The sequence below is a fragment of the Corylus avellana genome, chromosome 5 (assembly GCF_965113065.1).
Source record: "Corylus avellana chromosome 5, dhCorAvel1.hap1.2, whole genome shotgun sequence".
Classification (NCBI taxonomy): Eukaryota; Viridiplantae; Streptophyta; class Magnoliopsida; order Fagales; family Betulaceae; genus Corylus; species Corylus avellana.
In genome coordinates this window covers 20,759,597-20,774,883 of record NC_142494.1, presented here as the reverse complement: position 1 = coordinate 20,774,883, position 15,287 = coordinate 20,759,597, and the positions used below count along the sequence as shown (strand labels likewise).

The following is a 15,287-nucleotide window of genomic DNA, read 5'->3' as shown; positions in this document are numbered from 1 at the left end:
CTTTAAACATTTTTTCCATTTTTTATTTTATTTTATTTTAAAAAAATAAATAAGACAAAAGTTGGACTTTTGTTGAGCAAAAAAGTTGGGTCCCTATCATTCCTCGAAAAATAAAGTAACAAGGAGGACCCAGGCAACAAGTTTGATTCTTCGTGCATCCCATAAAAACAAAAAATAATAATAATTGTATGTGAAATATGTTATTCGAATTCCCTTTTGATATCTTAAAAAGTGGTGAAGGAATATAAATATGATATGATATGATTATATTTGTTCAAAACTAGATCATGCATTAATTAATCACATGCGAAAGCACAGATGTAAGCCGATTGTGGTGCCTCACGGTCCAATCAATAAAGGTTGAGAGTTAATTAAGTTGACAGTTATTTGCACATCTCAATGAACAAGTTAACCAGATCTAGCCGTTGTGCATGGAAGCCACATATCCACATCACATGGGCTTCAAATTTAGCAAAAACACAAACAATGGCTGAAATAGGCATCGGAGAAGGGGTCCATTTCCGGATATTTTGTCCATTGCATGTGTTTCATAATGAAGGCTGTCCATCTATTGCTATTCATAATGGGGCATCCCCCATTTAGCTCTATAATTCAATGCAACATTAAACAACTTTGTACGTAATATAGCTCAGCTATCTCATTTCCTTACTTTTTTTTTAAGAAAATCATTCCAGTCTCTTGATAAAAGATCAAAAGCATAAAGCTATTACCTCACAAAACAAAAGCTCTTAGAAAATTATAGGCAAAGTTAAGAGATTATAAGTTATAAATACATACATAACAATCTGACATTCAAGACTTATCTATAACATCAATATTCGCTAACATATGACTAATTTTTAGATTCAACTCAATGCATAAGTAGCTCATATTCCTTGGTCCTAGGAACAGAAAACCTAATGCCAAAATTTATCCTCTTTAACCTGAAAGCGAATGAAACTGTTCACATTTCCTCCCTCATTGTTAATGAAATTCAATTGATTCTTCCATTTTTAATCTAGTGCAATTATTAACAAGTGTAGTAGCCATTATCACATAAACTCTAAACACAATTCGAGAGACATGACAATTTTTTACATGATTTATAGATTTAATATGAAATTAGCACGTTTAATTAAATAGGTTGAGTTTGAGTTAACTCATATAGTTTTACACCTTCTATAACACGTAACATTTAACTCTAATAATTTTTTACATGACTCACAAACCCAATACAAAATTAATAGGTTAGAATTAAGAACTTGAGAAATTTAATACATTTAATTAAATTAGTCAAATTATGATTAACTTATATAATTTTATATTTCTGTTTCGACTCGAACTTAAAGAGCAAACATTAACAATAATTGAAATAATTTGATCCTACAATATATATCACTTATGGAATATCTATAATTTTGTTACTGACAAATTAAAAAAAAAATTTTTAAGAAAAAAAAGAAAAAAACAGTTGAATTATAAAGCACGTGACAGAAGAAAGTTGAATTTCGCAAGCACTAGCAGGACATGATCGATGTCCCACTAGCGCCTAGCGGAGATGAGCAGGATGATGATAGGAAAAAAAAAAAAAAAAAAAGGATGGACCACAGACTCACAGAGCCATCAGGCTCAACCTCCTACTTGGGACCTACTACATCACCCATTGGTTATCCGCCACGTGTCAGGCCTATGACCAGATGAATGGTCTCAAATATTTAGGCACAAACCCAAGACACAAAACCCATTTTGTCGGCAATTACCTCGAATACTATTTATATTTACCAAGACAAAGTTATAAGCGCGTCGTACGCTAGCACCTTCCCTATATCAATAATTATTCAAACCCAGCTGCACCGGACGCCACGCACCCCCAATTCAACAATATTTTATAGACGGCATGACGTCCATCGAAGGTACGATGTCGTTTGGTTTCTGGCCACCAACGACGACAGTATCTAACAGGTGTCAGGATCTTCAGCTTGGACCTACGTTGTTTCCCCACGTGGTTGGAGTTTGCGTCATGCGTCGCTTTTTTCCAGCCTTCTGCGCTTATAAAACAAGATCCGAGCTGTGATCCGTTGCCAACACCTGTGTCGTGTTATCAAGGAACCGCGGCCTTCTGGCACCTTCGTTATCCAAATCCAAATGATCTTTCAGAGATATTAAACCAATTTGTGAGAAGCTATTGTTGTCTTTTTGATATTTAAGATACATTTTTCGGGATAATCATAAAAAGAAATAAGGGTTATTATTAAGAGATAGAGGAAATATATTACTATTAATTATCAATAATCGTTCATCAATAGAACAGGACAATTACACCATACCTGACGCTAATGTATTTAACGTAATAAGGGCATCAAATATAGTTTGTTGGCTCACTTTATTTCAAGCAAGTCAAAATGTAAATATTTAGTACAAAAAAAAAATTAGATGGTTATTAATTTTTGAGAAATGAAATTCTTCACACCACAGTTAGTCAATTACATTGTAGTGACGTAGCAATGACTAATATTTAAGAGAAATGTTAGGGGTATCAAATCTGTTACTAAGAGAGTTTTACCAAACTGATGTGTAGCTTATTCATTGGAAATAAACAAAACAATTAATTAAAAGAAATGTAACGAGTATCAATAAATGAGCTACACATCAGTTTGATAAGATTCTCTTAGTAAAAAATTTTGTACCCATAACATTTCTCAATATCTAATGATTACTAAATGTGTCACATCACGATAAATTGTGTTGAATAACATTACTCAGAGCATTACAATGCATTTTAGTGCTTAAAATTCAAGGAATAATGTTAAAAATTATACTTTTATTTCTTATTTATCTTACTTGCGGCAATCGAAATCAATCATTGCATCGGCCTTTATATATACTTATATATTATACAACATGTTTATCCCATAATGTTGGCGTGACAGTTTGAATAAATATTTTTATTTTTATTTTTTTTACAATGATTGATTAAATGGTTGGTCAAGATTACCATATTAGCATTGTGAGATAAAAATGTAATTTATAGCATTACTAAAAAAATCATAGAGTTGATTGAGACTATTACATCAAATAAAAATATGATATATAACATTACTCGAATTGATTTATAATTTGCATGACTCCTCTCTACTATAAACCACAAATATTTGAATATCCCTTTAAAAAAAAATTAAGATAAGGTTCCGTTTCCTAATGTATTTTGATGATTTTTTTTTTTTCTATTTGAAAAAATATTTTAAAATGACATAAATGTGAAAATAATTTTAATAATTTTGTATTTTAGATTGTTTGATAATATTTTTGTTTAAAAATAAAAAATAAAAGTGGGAATGAAAAAACTTTGACAAAAAAGAAAAAGAAAAAAAAAAGACAGAATTAATATTTATGGGTTGTTTTTTATGAGGTATAAAACATATGGTCATTCTCCTTAAAATCATAATCATAATGCGCCATTGCTAATATGCTATTGTAATCTATGAAGTATTGTCAATCTTTCCAAAACTGATGCTCATAATGGCTCAATCACCGGAGAGAACCCAGACCCACCGAAACGAAAACGCCCACGTGTCAGTTAAAAAGCAGTTTATACCGGTGTCGGTTGCCCCAGCCAGCCGGTAACCCCAAAGTCCGCGCACACGTGTCGATCGCTCGCCTCCTTCTTGAGCTCTAAAATTATCCTATAGTCCAATCTCCCCCACAGCCACAAACACCCCCTACTTCTCTCTCTTGAATCCTCCCCCCACCATTAACGGAAAAAAAGGCTCAACACTCTTTCTCCGATGCTTTCGCTTCCCATTCCCAATCACGCTTCCTCCGAGCCTCAGAAAAAACCCAAAAACCCCGCGTTGTTAGAGCGCAAGAACTCTCTCAATTCCCTCAACTCCGTCCTCCAACCCATCCACCATGCCCACCCTCGCACTTGCCTCCTCCTCACCATCCTCTCCCTCCAGATCCTCCTCGTCTTCACCCTCCGCTCTCTCCCTCTCTCCCTCTCCCTCCCCAACCCACTCGGCCGCCAGGCCAACATCCATGTCGGCAACTCCACATCCGTCGACCCGACACAGGACCCATGCGGGTCGGGTCGGATATTTGTCTACCAGTTGCCCGCTGCGTTCAACTCCGAGATTCTGGCCAATTGCGACGACTTGAACCCGTGGAGCTCGCGCTGCGACGCGCTGGCCAACGACGGATTCGGCCGGAGCGCCACCGGGCTCGCCGGTATCGTGCCGGAGGGACTGGTCCCGGCGTGGTACTGGACGGACCAGTTCGTGTCCGAGATCGTGTTCCACAACCGGCTTTTGAAGCATAAGTGCCGGGTTCTGGAGCCCGAATCCGCCACGGCTTTCTACATACCGTTCTACGCTGGACTGGCGGTGGGGAAGCATCTGTGGTCGAATTCGAGCGCCAGAGAGCGCGATCGCCACTGCGAGATGATGTTGGGGTGGGTTCAGGACCAGCCGTACTACAAGAGATCCAATGGCTGGGATCACTTCCTCACGATGGGGCGCATCACGTGGGACTTTCGGCGGTCCAAGGATCACGACTGGGGCTCCCGCTGTATCTACATGTCCGGGATGCGGAACATCACGCGCCTCCTGATCGAGCGGAACCCGTGGGACTACTTCGACGTCGGCGTGCCCTACCCCACCGGATTCCACCCCAGGTCAGACTCCGACGTTATAGAATGGCAGCGCTTCGTCCGCGAGCGTAACCGCGCCAGCCTCTTCTCCTTCGCCGGAGCGACGCGTGGCGCGGTCCGGAACGACTTCAGAGGACTGTTACTTAGACAATGCAATGAGACGGACACGTGTACGGTTGTAAACTGCGCCAAGTCTCGGTGTTCAAACGGCACGTCGGCTATCCTCGAAACGTTTCTGGGCTCCGAGTTTTGTTTGCAGCCGAGGGGTGATAGCTTCACGCGAAGGTCGATTTTCGACTGCATGCTGGCCGGTTCGATCCCGGTTTTCTTCTGGCGGCGAACCGCGTATTACCAGTACGAGTGGTTTTTACCGGACAAATGGGAGAGTTACTCGGTTTTCATAGACCGTAACGCGGTCAAAAATGGAACGTCTATCAAGGATGTGCTGGAGAGTTACAGTAAAGAGGAGGTGAGGAAAATGAGAGAGAAAGTGATCGACAATATACCGAAGATAGTGTATGCCAGACCCCAGGAGGGGTTGGAGACCATAAAGGACGCTTTCGATGTGGCTATCGAGGGGGTGCTCAGGAGGTTCAGGGAGCAAGAGGAGTGGGGGTTCAAGTGGTAATAATGGAAAGAAAATATATATATAAATTGTTTTAGATTTATATTTATTGAATGAAAAAAATAGGAAATTTTTATGAGGAGGCAGTTAGTAGTGTTATTATAGTTATATGTTATTCTTAGAGTTTTTGAAAAAGGCCAGGAAAGGTGGGGATTTGGTACAATGCAGTTGTTTTACTAGATTGTACATGTTGTATAGTATAGAGTTATTTACATTTACGATTCGTATTCTTTAATTTGTTGAGGAATCGGGCTCGGAATTTCTGGGTTTCAATTTGTGCACAAATGAAGGGTACTTTTGTAATAATAGTGCTGGCCTTTCCCTCACCAAATGGATTAAATGCTTTAGGACCACGTATTGGCAGTGGTCCATAATGTTGGAAGGAAGGTGGACAGTGTCTTTTTGGGGACCATGGGCATGGTAGGCATCCAATAATATCATGAAACAATTGGGAAATAAATTGTGTTGTCGTTGTTGTAATGCATTTTGGTTAGCATTTTGTAATTCCTTTGAGATTTTATTTAGATCGCAGAATTTATCATTTATAGTCGTAAGACCATATATCGGGGCTCACGCCTGCTTGATACTCGAAGATCAAAGAAATTGGTTTTCTCAAGACAGGAGATCGATCGCCAGACTGAAGCTCAACGAATTATGATCATAACTATAACAGTTCTAAAGTAGTGAAATTCTTTGAAAGTAGTGAAATTATGTCTGGTACGAAAACTTTGTGGAAGAGTAGAGATTTAACCAATGGGTAAAGCTTCAGCCACTTACTTTTCTCTTACCTCATTAATCCTTTCACAAACTTTTTTGTTCTTTTCCTGGGAATATATTTTATGGTGGATTAAAGTCTAAACCTTTTTCTGTAGATGATGGAAATTGTCATGTTCACCAATGAAGACCCAGTAATCCACCAACTGGGGGGCCAATTCTGGGTTCATTGGCCAGAATTGCAACATGCATGGGTCCTTATTGCTGGAGTGTGGAGCAGTAGCTATATTTTGGCTGCCATTGTAATATCAAAAAGGTGAAACCCATAAACTTTGAAAATAGATAAAGATTAAGCATTTAAGCTATGGTTTATGAGTGCATATTAATCCTAATTGTAGAAATAAAAGATGAACAACTGATAATACTTCTGAAGGTATGAAAAGGCACAAATACTAACATAGTTAACCTAGAAAAAACCAAATTAAAATAAATAAATAAATAAATAACCCAGATAACTTTTGTTGGTGGGAGCAATATTAAAAGGTTATAAGCTCAGTCCATAAGACGACAAAGAGAAGTTTAATAAAAGTGCTAATTTAAATTGAGTAACAAGAGATTAGTGCTAACTTTCTCGTGCTCAGTGATTTATTTAATAAATGGAAGTTAACAATATGGTTGCACTCAAATTTAGTTAAATGTGATATTGCCAGAGTGTGAAAGTTGACACTTTCGGTGCTACCTACTACGTGGACACACCACATTAATGGTGGTAGATCCCCAACTTTTGAAACTTTGAAGTAAACTATGGTGCCTTTGACAAACCTTTTTCAAATCGAAAATGCTAAAGGTCCAACTATTTTGTTCAATATGGGGCTAACTTTTGTCTTATTTTTTAATTTAAAAAATAAAAAAATAAAAAATAAAAAAAAAGTTTTTGGAACAATAATTTTTATTTTGGTTATTATTATTATTTTTTGGTATTTTTTTTAAAAAAAAATAAAAACTGTATTTTGCTTTAGAAACTTTTTCCTTATTTTTTAATTTAAAAAATAAAAAATTTTCTAAATCAATAATTTTTATTTTGGTCCTTCTTTTATTTCGTATTTTTTAAAAAAATAAAAATTGTATTTTCATTCATAATAATGACCATTTTTTTTTTCAGAAACTTTTTTAATTTTTAATTTTGTTATTTTTTTAAATTAAAAAATTAAAAAAAAAAAAAGTTGACCCCAAGGGTGGGTATTTGTTTGAGAGGCTTAAAAGTGCATTTAATATTCAAAAAAAAAAAAAAAAAACATATTTGGTAAAAAAAAATTAAAAGCGTTTTTAATGATTCAAAAAGCTTAAAAATAATCAAAACGCTTTTTGACTTAAAAGTTGTCTTTCTCAAACGCAGTCTCAAATAAGTTCTAAGATATGCCAAATATATGATTCATTTTTTCGAAACAAAAGAAACTTTTTTTTTCTCCTTGATCATGAAGGTTAAAACATGACTATTAATTTTTCGTCCCCTGTTTTTATCTTGACGTTTAACCTTAGAAAGAAAGTCCATTTAAATTTCCAAAATTAGTTAAATTAAATTTCTTATTTCTTATTAATTAATTTTTTTTTTAAATAATTGGTTATTTAACATGGTACTATAACGAATTTGAATCTTAATCCTACCATCATTTCAGTTAAATATTTTAAGTGTTGGGTTGAGATTTCTGAAACCCCAATACTTTGAAATCAATATGTTTAGGTTGCCCCTTTGTTCATTCTTAAAAACAATTATGTAATTCCTTTTAGATAGTTTATAGGTATAAAGAGACAGGTTTCGTTTTCAATGGAAATTTGCCTCGTGGAAGAAGAGATTTAACTGGTGGATGCAAATTAATGCAGCCAACTTCTCGAGTCTTAAAAGGGCAATCAACCTTTTTCTTTTCTCAGGCAAACTAAGGAAAAGAAAAGTCATCATATGATGTTAGAAAATGAGAGTGTTTTCTTACTTTACTGCATATAATTGGTGGTTGAGAAAGGGTTTGCAAGTTTGCATTCGTCGATGATGCCTTTTCATTTTTTGGGACTTCTGTGGGAAAAAGCACAGGAGAGGATGGGATTATTATTATTATTATTATTTTAAAAAATCTTTAATAAATTATTTTAAAGTCATTTTTATCTCTTCACTGAAAGCAAAAGACTGATGTCAACGCAGGTTGTATTAAATATTTGGTTAATTGATTTACTTAATGTCGGTGATAATCAAGGTTGGACTCACTTTGAGTACGTACATGTGACATTGTCCCTTACTTGAAGTTGACACTTGAGGTACGACGGAACTCACAACTGAATAATGTTGTTAATCTTTTTAGAGTTTTTTTTGAGTCATTTTAAATATGATATAACTTTTAAAATCATCAATAGATCAAAGTTCAATACATCACATCTCAAATTTAACGGTAATTTTAAAAGTCACATCATATTTGGGAGGAGCCTATGATGACTCTAAAAAGACTTATAACATTACTCCCCACAACTGAATAACATGAATATATGGATAATATTAACTCATTTTGGGTAGGAGATACCTCAATAGCTCCTTTCGGCTTTCGGATAGGAGAGACCACAATAATTCCACTCAGAGCAGGAGAATACCACAACTTATTTATTAATCTTTCATAATCAAAACTATTGCTATGACCTCCTATTTATAATTTAAGAATTACAAAATAACATAGACTAGAGATTCTAAGTAATGTAGGACTCAAACACTAACTAACATAGGACTGTGGGTTGTGAATGGCTCGGTTTGTGGACGGTGTCGCGATATTGTGGATCTTTGTAAGTCATTTCTTGATGGTGGCTTACAATGGACCCAAGATTTTTTTAGAGAGATGAGCAATGATTCTTCATCCTCTTTCAATGCCTTCAGGCCACACAATATTTCATCTAAGGGGTTGTTTAACATCCCCAAATATTGTTTATGTTTGGTGAGGAAAAAAATTAGTGTAATAATTAGTACAGAAAAGTGAAAAAGTAGTATTGAAAAGTGGAAAAACTTTGTTTTGTAGTTTTTATTTATTTATTTAAATAGTAATAAAAAGTAAACGATATGGTATAAAAAAGTGAATAATGTGATATAAAAGTGAGAATGTTTTGATGTTGATTTTTTTGAGGAATGAAGTGAATAATGTTTGGGAATGGGGTGTTGTTTAACTAACAACTCTTAAATTTCACTCAATTTGTTTCATGGCTTTGATTGGCTAGCTGATGAGCGAAAATCAGCACAAGACAATCAATTAAACGATAAAGTTGAGAGAATTCGACATCGTTGCAAAGGCTCTGATACCACGTAGATATCAAATAAGAAAGCAATTAATAGACTCCTTGGTCCAGTAAATAACTAAACACTAATAAACTCTTCATTGTGCTGGAACTCTATCAAGGTGCTGCTACACACAAACACACTATCGACAAGCCAACATGTGAAACTTCGAAGATATAGCTTTAATGCTTCATTGTTTCTCTCTATGTTCTCGCACTCTTTACATTCTCATCATATATTTTTATAGAATTTTAGATAAATCACAATTAAATTTTAGAATCAATGATAATTTTTACTGTCACATTAAGAAGTGCGCACTTAAAAGCAAACATTTAGAAGAGCATGTACCATTTCTCTTGTTATTTTCCACCAATATGAGATATACAGGTGCTTAATGGTGATGATTCACTTAAAGAGTGGAGAAAAGATGATCAAGAGATGGCATATGCTGTTTGGACCCTTAGTAGTCCTAGAGAGGGAGGCAGGGATGGAGCCAACAAATTTTATAGGAGGGGCCAAAGTATGAATAAGAAATATATTAAAATAAAGATTAAATTAATATAGGGGAAACTTTACTTTATACCCCTGAACAACCACGCGATTTAACATATCCCCAAACTTTGAAACCTTTCAATTTGAACCCCTGAACTTTCAATTGCAATCAATTTGAACTACTCCATCAAATTTTAAACGTTAAAAGTGATACAATGACGTTTATACTCGTAACTTTTTTTCTTTTTCTTTTTTTATAAAATTTCAAATTTACACTTAATTTCAAATAAATTTTTTTTTTAAAAAAAATATTATAAAAAAAAAAAAAAAAGATCACAAGGTGACACACGGTTGGGCCACCTTGTGACCTTTTTTTTCAATTTTTTTTTAATAAAAAGAAAATAGAAGGGTAATTTTATATTTTTAGGGGTTTTAACGTTTAAAATTTGATGGAGAGGTTCAAATTGATTGTAATTGAAAGTTCAGGTGTCCAAATTGAGAGGTTTCAAAGTTCGGGGGTACGTCAAATCGCATGGTAGTTCAAGAATCTAAAGTGAACTTTCCCCATTAATATATACAAATTAAATTAATGGTACAAAATAATTGTTTCATAATATATTTCAATTTTAAGCTGAAACATTTATCAAAATGGAACCCGATGTTTTTTAAATCCCGAAAATCATCTATGATTAAATCTTTATAAATTCCACTGCAAGTTATCTTTCAATGTGCGACATAAAAAGATCGGTTATACACATAAGCTTATGACCTTAATTTGTGCATCTTTTTGTTTGAAAAAGGCAAGTATTGTATTTAGCTTTCCTATTAGCTACAAATCAATTTATATTGTCACATTGAAGTCTTTAGAAAAGAAATAAAAATATATGTGCGGTTAACAATGAACATACATACATGAAAAATGATATAATATAATATTTTTCATATATGTCAAATTCTTTAATTGGGGTTTTAGAATTCTAATGTGTACTGTTGGGGAGAAAATCTCCCCTAGTGGGCCTCATTCTTTTTATGCTTATTTGTAGTATGCCATCACCCGCTCACCTAATGACACATATGCATCTCACTTTGATTCTCTTAAATAAAAGAGGAGAAGACAAGAAGGGGCATTCTCTCCTTCCTCCGGATAAGGTCTCTTTGGTAGAGACCTAGAGATGTCTCTCTCTCTCTTTGATGACCCTCACTCCCTCTCATTTCTCTCATACCTTTCTCAACACACACTGATTCATGGATAACTTGAGACAAATTTTTATTATCTTTTTTATCCAAGAATAAAGATGTTAACTTTAGCGTTAGAGAGTCTTTGGCCCTAACCGCTGACCCTTTGATAGACTGACATTGCTTTTGTTTTGCAAGAACCTTATCTATGTACATGTTACAAGTTTTTTGGTTGAAGAGAGGATTGAGTGAGCTGGAGGTAGTATGCGGGAAAGTAGGAACAAGCTGTTGAGTTGAGGAGGTGACGCATGGAGAAGTAGTTGAGAAGGGGACACCTGGAATACAGCTGGCTGTAAGCATGTAACTACTTTAGTTACACAGTCAAACACACGTGTGCAATTCTGGTTTATTAGTTACAACTTACTTAAGTTTTAATTCTCTGTAATAAGATTCTATTGTAACCGGGGAAGGGGTATAAAAGGCTGAAGGTAGTCTTGATGCATTCATTCAGACTTTTGGCTATCAGCTTGTATGTTTAGAAGTAGCTGTTTCTTAGCTTCGTAGATTCTGTAGTGAGGAGTTTGATCAACTCGAATCGATCTTTGTATAAATATACTTGAATCTGAATAAACAGTAAAGTTTCATTCCAATTCCAGTTAGTTTCTCTTTCAAATTCTGCTGGAAAATACTTGGAGTGTAATAAGTGGTATTAGAGCACTTTCTTGGTGCTGAGCTTCTTGAGGTGCAACCATGGCTGATGGTACACGCATGAACTAGATGGCAGAGACAATTGCTCTCTCAAAGAAAAATCAAGAAGAAAACGAGAAGGTGTTGGAGAAGGTAGAGAAAAGGCTGGAGCAAAATGATCTTCAAGTGAAGAATCAACTTTCTTAGTTCTTCCAAAACTTTGAGAAGAAGTCTGATAAGAGATGGGAGGGGATGATGAAGACCATGGCCTATCTTACTAAGGCTATGGAGAAGGGAAAAAGCACTCTAGAAGACAAATAGAATGTACCTGTAACCTTGGAGACAAGGACAGATGATGGCTTTCAGATTTTGGAGTTTCCAAATGAGGCGGGCAGGAATAAAGGTGTGCACATTGAGGAGAGTGATATCCCTGGTACTAGTGTGGCTGAGGATTGACAGAGGAGGCCATCTTTCATTCAACATGTTCCTGAAGTTTCTCCATTTGAGACCAGAGAGCAGAGAAGGCCATGGACAAATGGCAACTATGATTCGTTCTTGCATGAGGAGAGGAACGATCAGAGAATTCCACCAGAATTTAATGTGCAGAGTTTTCGACAGCCTGCACAGAATCAAGGAAGGAGGTATTATCAAGATGATCGATTTGATAGGGGTGAGCAGCAAGCAGATGATCAACTGACCATCATAACAAGGTCAGTTAAAATCAATTTTCCTAGGTTTGATGGTTCTGATCCTTTTGGGTGGATATATAAGGCCAATAAGTTTTTCTATTATCATAAAATCCCTTATAATTAAAGATTAATGCTTGTATCTATTCAGATGGAGGGTAAGGCCTTAGTGTGATACCAACACATGCATATGTCTAGTTATTTGCCTAATTGGAATGTGTTAGCTCAAGCCTTGCTGCAAAGGTTTGGTTCCTTAGCTTATGATGATCCAATGGAGTCCCTAGCTAGATTGAAACAATTGTCTAGTGTAGAGGAGTATAAGGAGAGGTTTGAAACTCTTTCTAATAGAGTTAGAGGGATTGATGACCAAAATAAGCTTAGCTATTTTTTGAGTGGGTTAAAGGATGAGATTCTCTTAACTATGAAAATGTTTAATCCACTTACATTGCTGATAGCTTATGGTTTGGCTAAGATGCAAGAAGAGCATGTTTTGTCTGCTAGAAGGTTTAGGAGCTCTAACTTGAATTTTCCTAATTCAAGTTCACCAAATTTGGGGGAGGGTCTAGCATTCAACAACTGTCAATAGAAAGTCAGAAACCTACCATGCCTATTCAGAAAATTTCCCAATCACAGATGGAGGAAAGGAGAAAGAAGGGGTTGTGTTATAATTGTGACTCCAAATGGCATTCTGGCCATAAGTGTCAAACTCCAAAGCTGTTTTTGATTGATTCTGTTGAGGTGGAAGAGGGTAATAATGTAGTAGAGGAAAAGGGAGAGGATTTTATGAAATTCTCTTATGATGAACCTTTACCTGAAATCTCTTTGCATGCCATCACTAGGAGTCTTCACCCTGAAACCATGCGCATTGTTGGGAGAATAGGCCTTCAGAGGATTGTTATTTTAATTGATAGTGGGAGCACACACAACTTTGTAGCTTCTGCAATATGCAGTAAGACTCGGTTGTTGGTGCAGAAAGAACACATAATTCGAGTGAGGGTAGCTAATGGGGAAATAGTTGAAACCGAAGGCAAGTGTGTGAATGTTCATGTACAGTTAATTGGGTTTGCATTTTTCACTAATGCTTATGTGATTCCCTTAGTTGGTTGTGACATGGTTTTGGGTATTCAATGGTAAGTCACCTTAGGTTCTATCATTTGGAATTTTAAGGCTTTGACTATGGAATTTACAGTGGCTACATAGACTATTTTGTTACAAGGTTTAGTTGCTCCAAAGCTGTGGGAGGAAACCGAGTGGGTTGATTTAAAGGAGGGGACTACCAAAGGGTTATTGCTGCATTTGTTGGATAATGTAGTAGATACTGGTTTGGTAGATGCAGGATCTGAATTAGAGGCCTTGTTGAAGGAATTTGGTGATCTGTTTGAAGAGCCAAAAGGCTTACCCCTTTAGGTCCCATGACCGTGCAATTATCCTCCACACTAGTTCTAGACCAGTTTGTATGAGACCTTACAGATATCCTTATTTCTAGAAAGAAGGAATTGAAAGGATTGTTAAGGAGCTTTTAGAATTTAGAGTTATTCGACCTTCTCAAAGCCCATTTTCATCTCCAGTTTTGTTGGTAAGGAAAGCTGATGGATCATGGAGAATGTGCATGGATTATAGAGCTCTTAATAATGAGACAGTCAATGACAAGTTTCCCATTCCTATGATTGACGAATTATTAGATGAGTTACATGGTTCTAGGGTTTTTTCCAAGTTGGATTTGAGGTCAGGGTATCACCAAATCAGAGTTAGACCTGAAGATAAGCATAAGACTGCTTTTAGGACTCATGATGGACACTATGAGTTCCTGGTTATGCCTTTTGGGTTAACCAATGCCCCATCAACCTTTCAAAGCTTGATGAATGATATTTTCAGACCGGAGTTCATTTTGGTTTTTTTTGATAATATCTTGGTGTATAGTCTTAACCTACATACACATTTACAGCATTTGAAATTGACCTTAGAGGTCCTAAAATGCAATCAGCTATTTGCCAAGAGGAGTAAATGCATATTTGGTTGTTCTGAGATTGATTATCAAGGGCATATGAGTTCTGCTAAGGGGGTGAGAGCTGATGAAAAGAAGCTAAGTGCTATGGTGGATTGGCCAAGACATCAATCCCTAAAGGCCTTAAGGTGATTTCTTGGCCTAACTGGATATTATCGCAAATTTGTAAAAGGGTATGGCACAATTGCAGCTCCTCTAGCTGATTTGCTAAAGAAAAATGCTTTTTCTATGGAATAAGGATGCTGATCATGCTTTTTAGAGTCTCAAGAGGGCAATGACTAATTCTCCTGTGTTGATCTTACCTGATTTCAGTCAACCCTTTGTCATTGAGTGTGATGCATCAGGAAGGGGTATTAGAGCAGTGTTAATGCAAAATCAGAGGCCAATTGCTTTTTTCAGTCAGGTCCTCAAGGGTAGATTTTTACTAATGTCCACTTATGAGAAGGAGTTAATGGCATTAGTGGCAACAGTGAAGAAGTGGCGACCTTACATTTTAGGCCACCCTTTGACTATCAAAACTGATCATCAAAGCCTAAGGTTTCTGTTGGAACGGAAAATTGGTACTTCTATGCAACTGAGGTGGGTTTCCAAGTTGCTAGGGTATGACTTTGTTGTTGAATAAGGTTGCTGATGCTCTTTCTCGAAGGAATGAGGAAGAAGAGTCAGTTATGACACTCTCATTCATTTCTTATCCTACTCTGGAATGGTTAACAGAATTGAAGGAGAGTTACTTGAATGATCCTGTTATGAAGGATTTAGTTCAAAAGGCTTATGAGGGGCTGCTATCCAATACTAAATTTGTTTTAAAGCAAGGAGTTCTGCTTTACAAGAACATATTATATGTGGGAGAGGGTCTTAGACACCAAGTCCTATATTTTTTTCATGCTAGTCCTATTGTTGGTCATGCTGGATATGACAAGACTATGCATCATGTTCGAAAAGATTTCTATTGA

The 15,287-nt window shown here is 36.1% G+C and overlaps 2 protein-coding genes across 2 annotated transcripts; both read left to right on the top strand.

The window, feature by feature from the left end:
- Positions 1–3,713: 3,713 nt before the first annotated feature.
- LOC132181163 (xyloglucan galactosyltransferase XLT2-like) lies at positions 3,714–5,725 on the top strand. The gene has a single exon (XM_059594250.2). The coding sequence runs from the start codon at positions 3,786–3,788 to the stop codon at positions 5,271–5,273; it is 1,488 nt and encodes a 495-aa protein (XP_059450233.2). The 5' UTR covers positions 3,714–3,785; the 3' UTR covers positions 5,274–5,725.
- A 7,237-nt stretch (positions 5,726–12,962) lies between these two features.
- LOC148585907 (uncharacterized) lies at positions 12,963–15,287 on the top strand. Its single transcript, XM_088516819.1, has 6 exons — positions 12,963–13,449; positions 13,546–13,655; positions 13,816–14,139; positions 14,275–14,462; positions 14,647–14,913; positions 14,981–15,287. The coding sequence occupies exons 1-6, from the start codon at positions 12,963–12,965 to the stop codon at positions 15,285–15,287; spliced, it is 1,683 nt and encodes a 560-aa protein (XP_088372945.1).

Excerpts from the sequence above, each read along its gene's own strand:
- LOC132181163 (XM_059594250.2), top strand. The coding sequence starts at position 3,786 with ATGCTTTCGCTTCCCATTCCCAATCACGCTTCCTCCGAGCCTCAGAAA.
- LOC148585907 (XM_088516819.1), top strand. The coding sequence starts at position 12,963 with ATGGAGGAAAGGAGAAAGAAGGGGTTGTGTTATAATTGTGACTCCAAA. Across the intron at positions 13,656-13,815 it reads ATGTAGTAGATACTGGTTTG|AAAGAAGGAATTGAAAGGAT; the intron begins GTAGATGCAGGA and ends CCTTATTTCTAG. Across the intron at positions 14,140-14,274 it reads ATGGACACTATGAGTTCCTG|CATTTGAAATTGACCTTAGA; the intron begins GTTATGCCTTTT and ends ACACATTTACAG.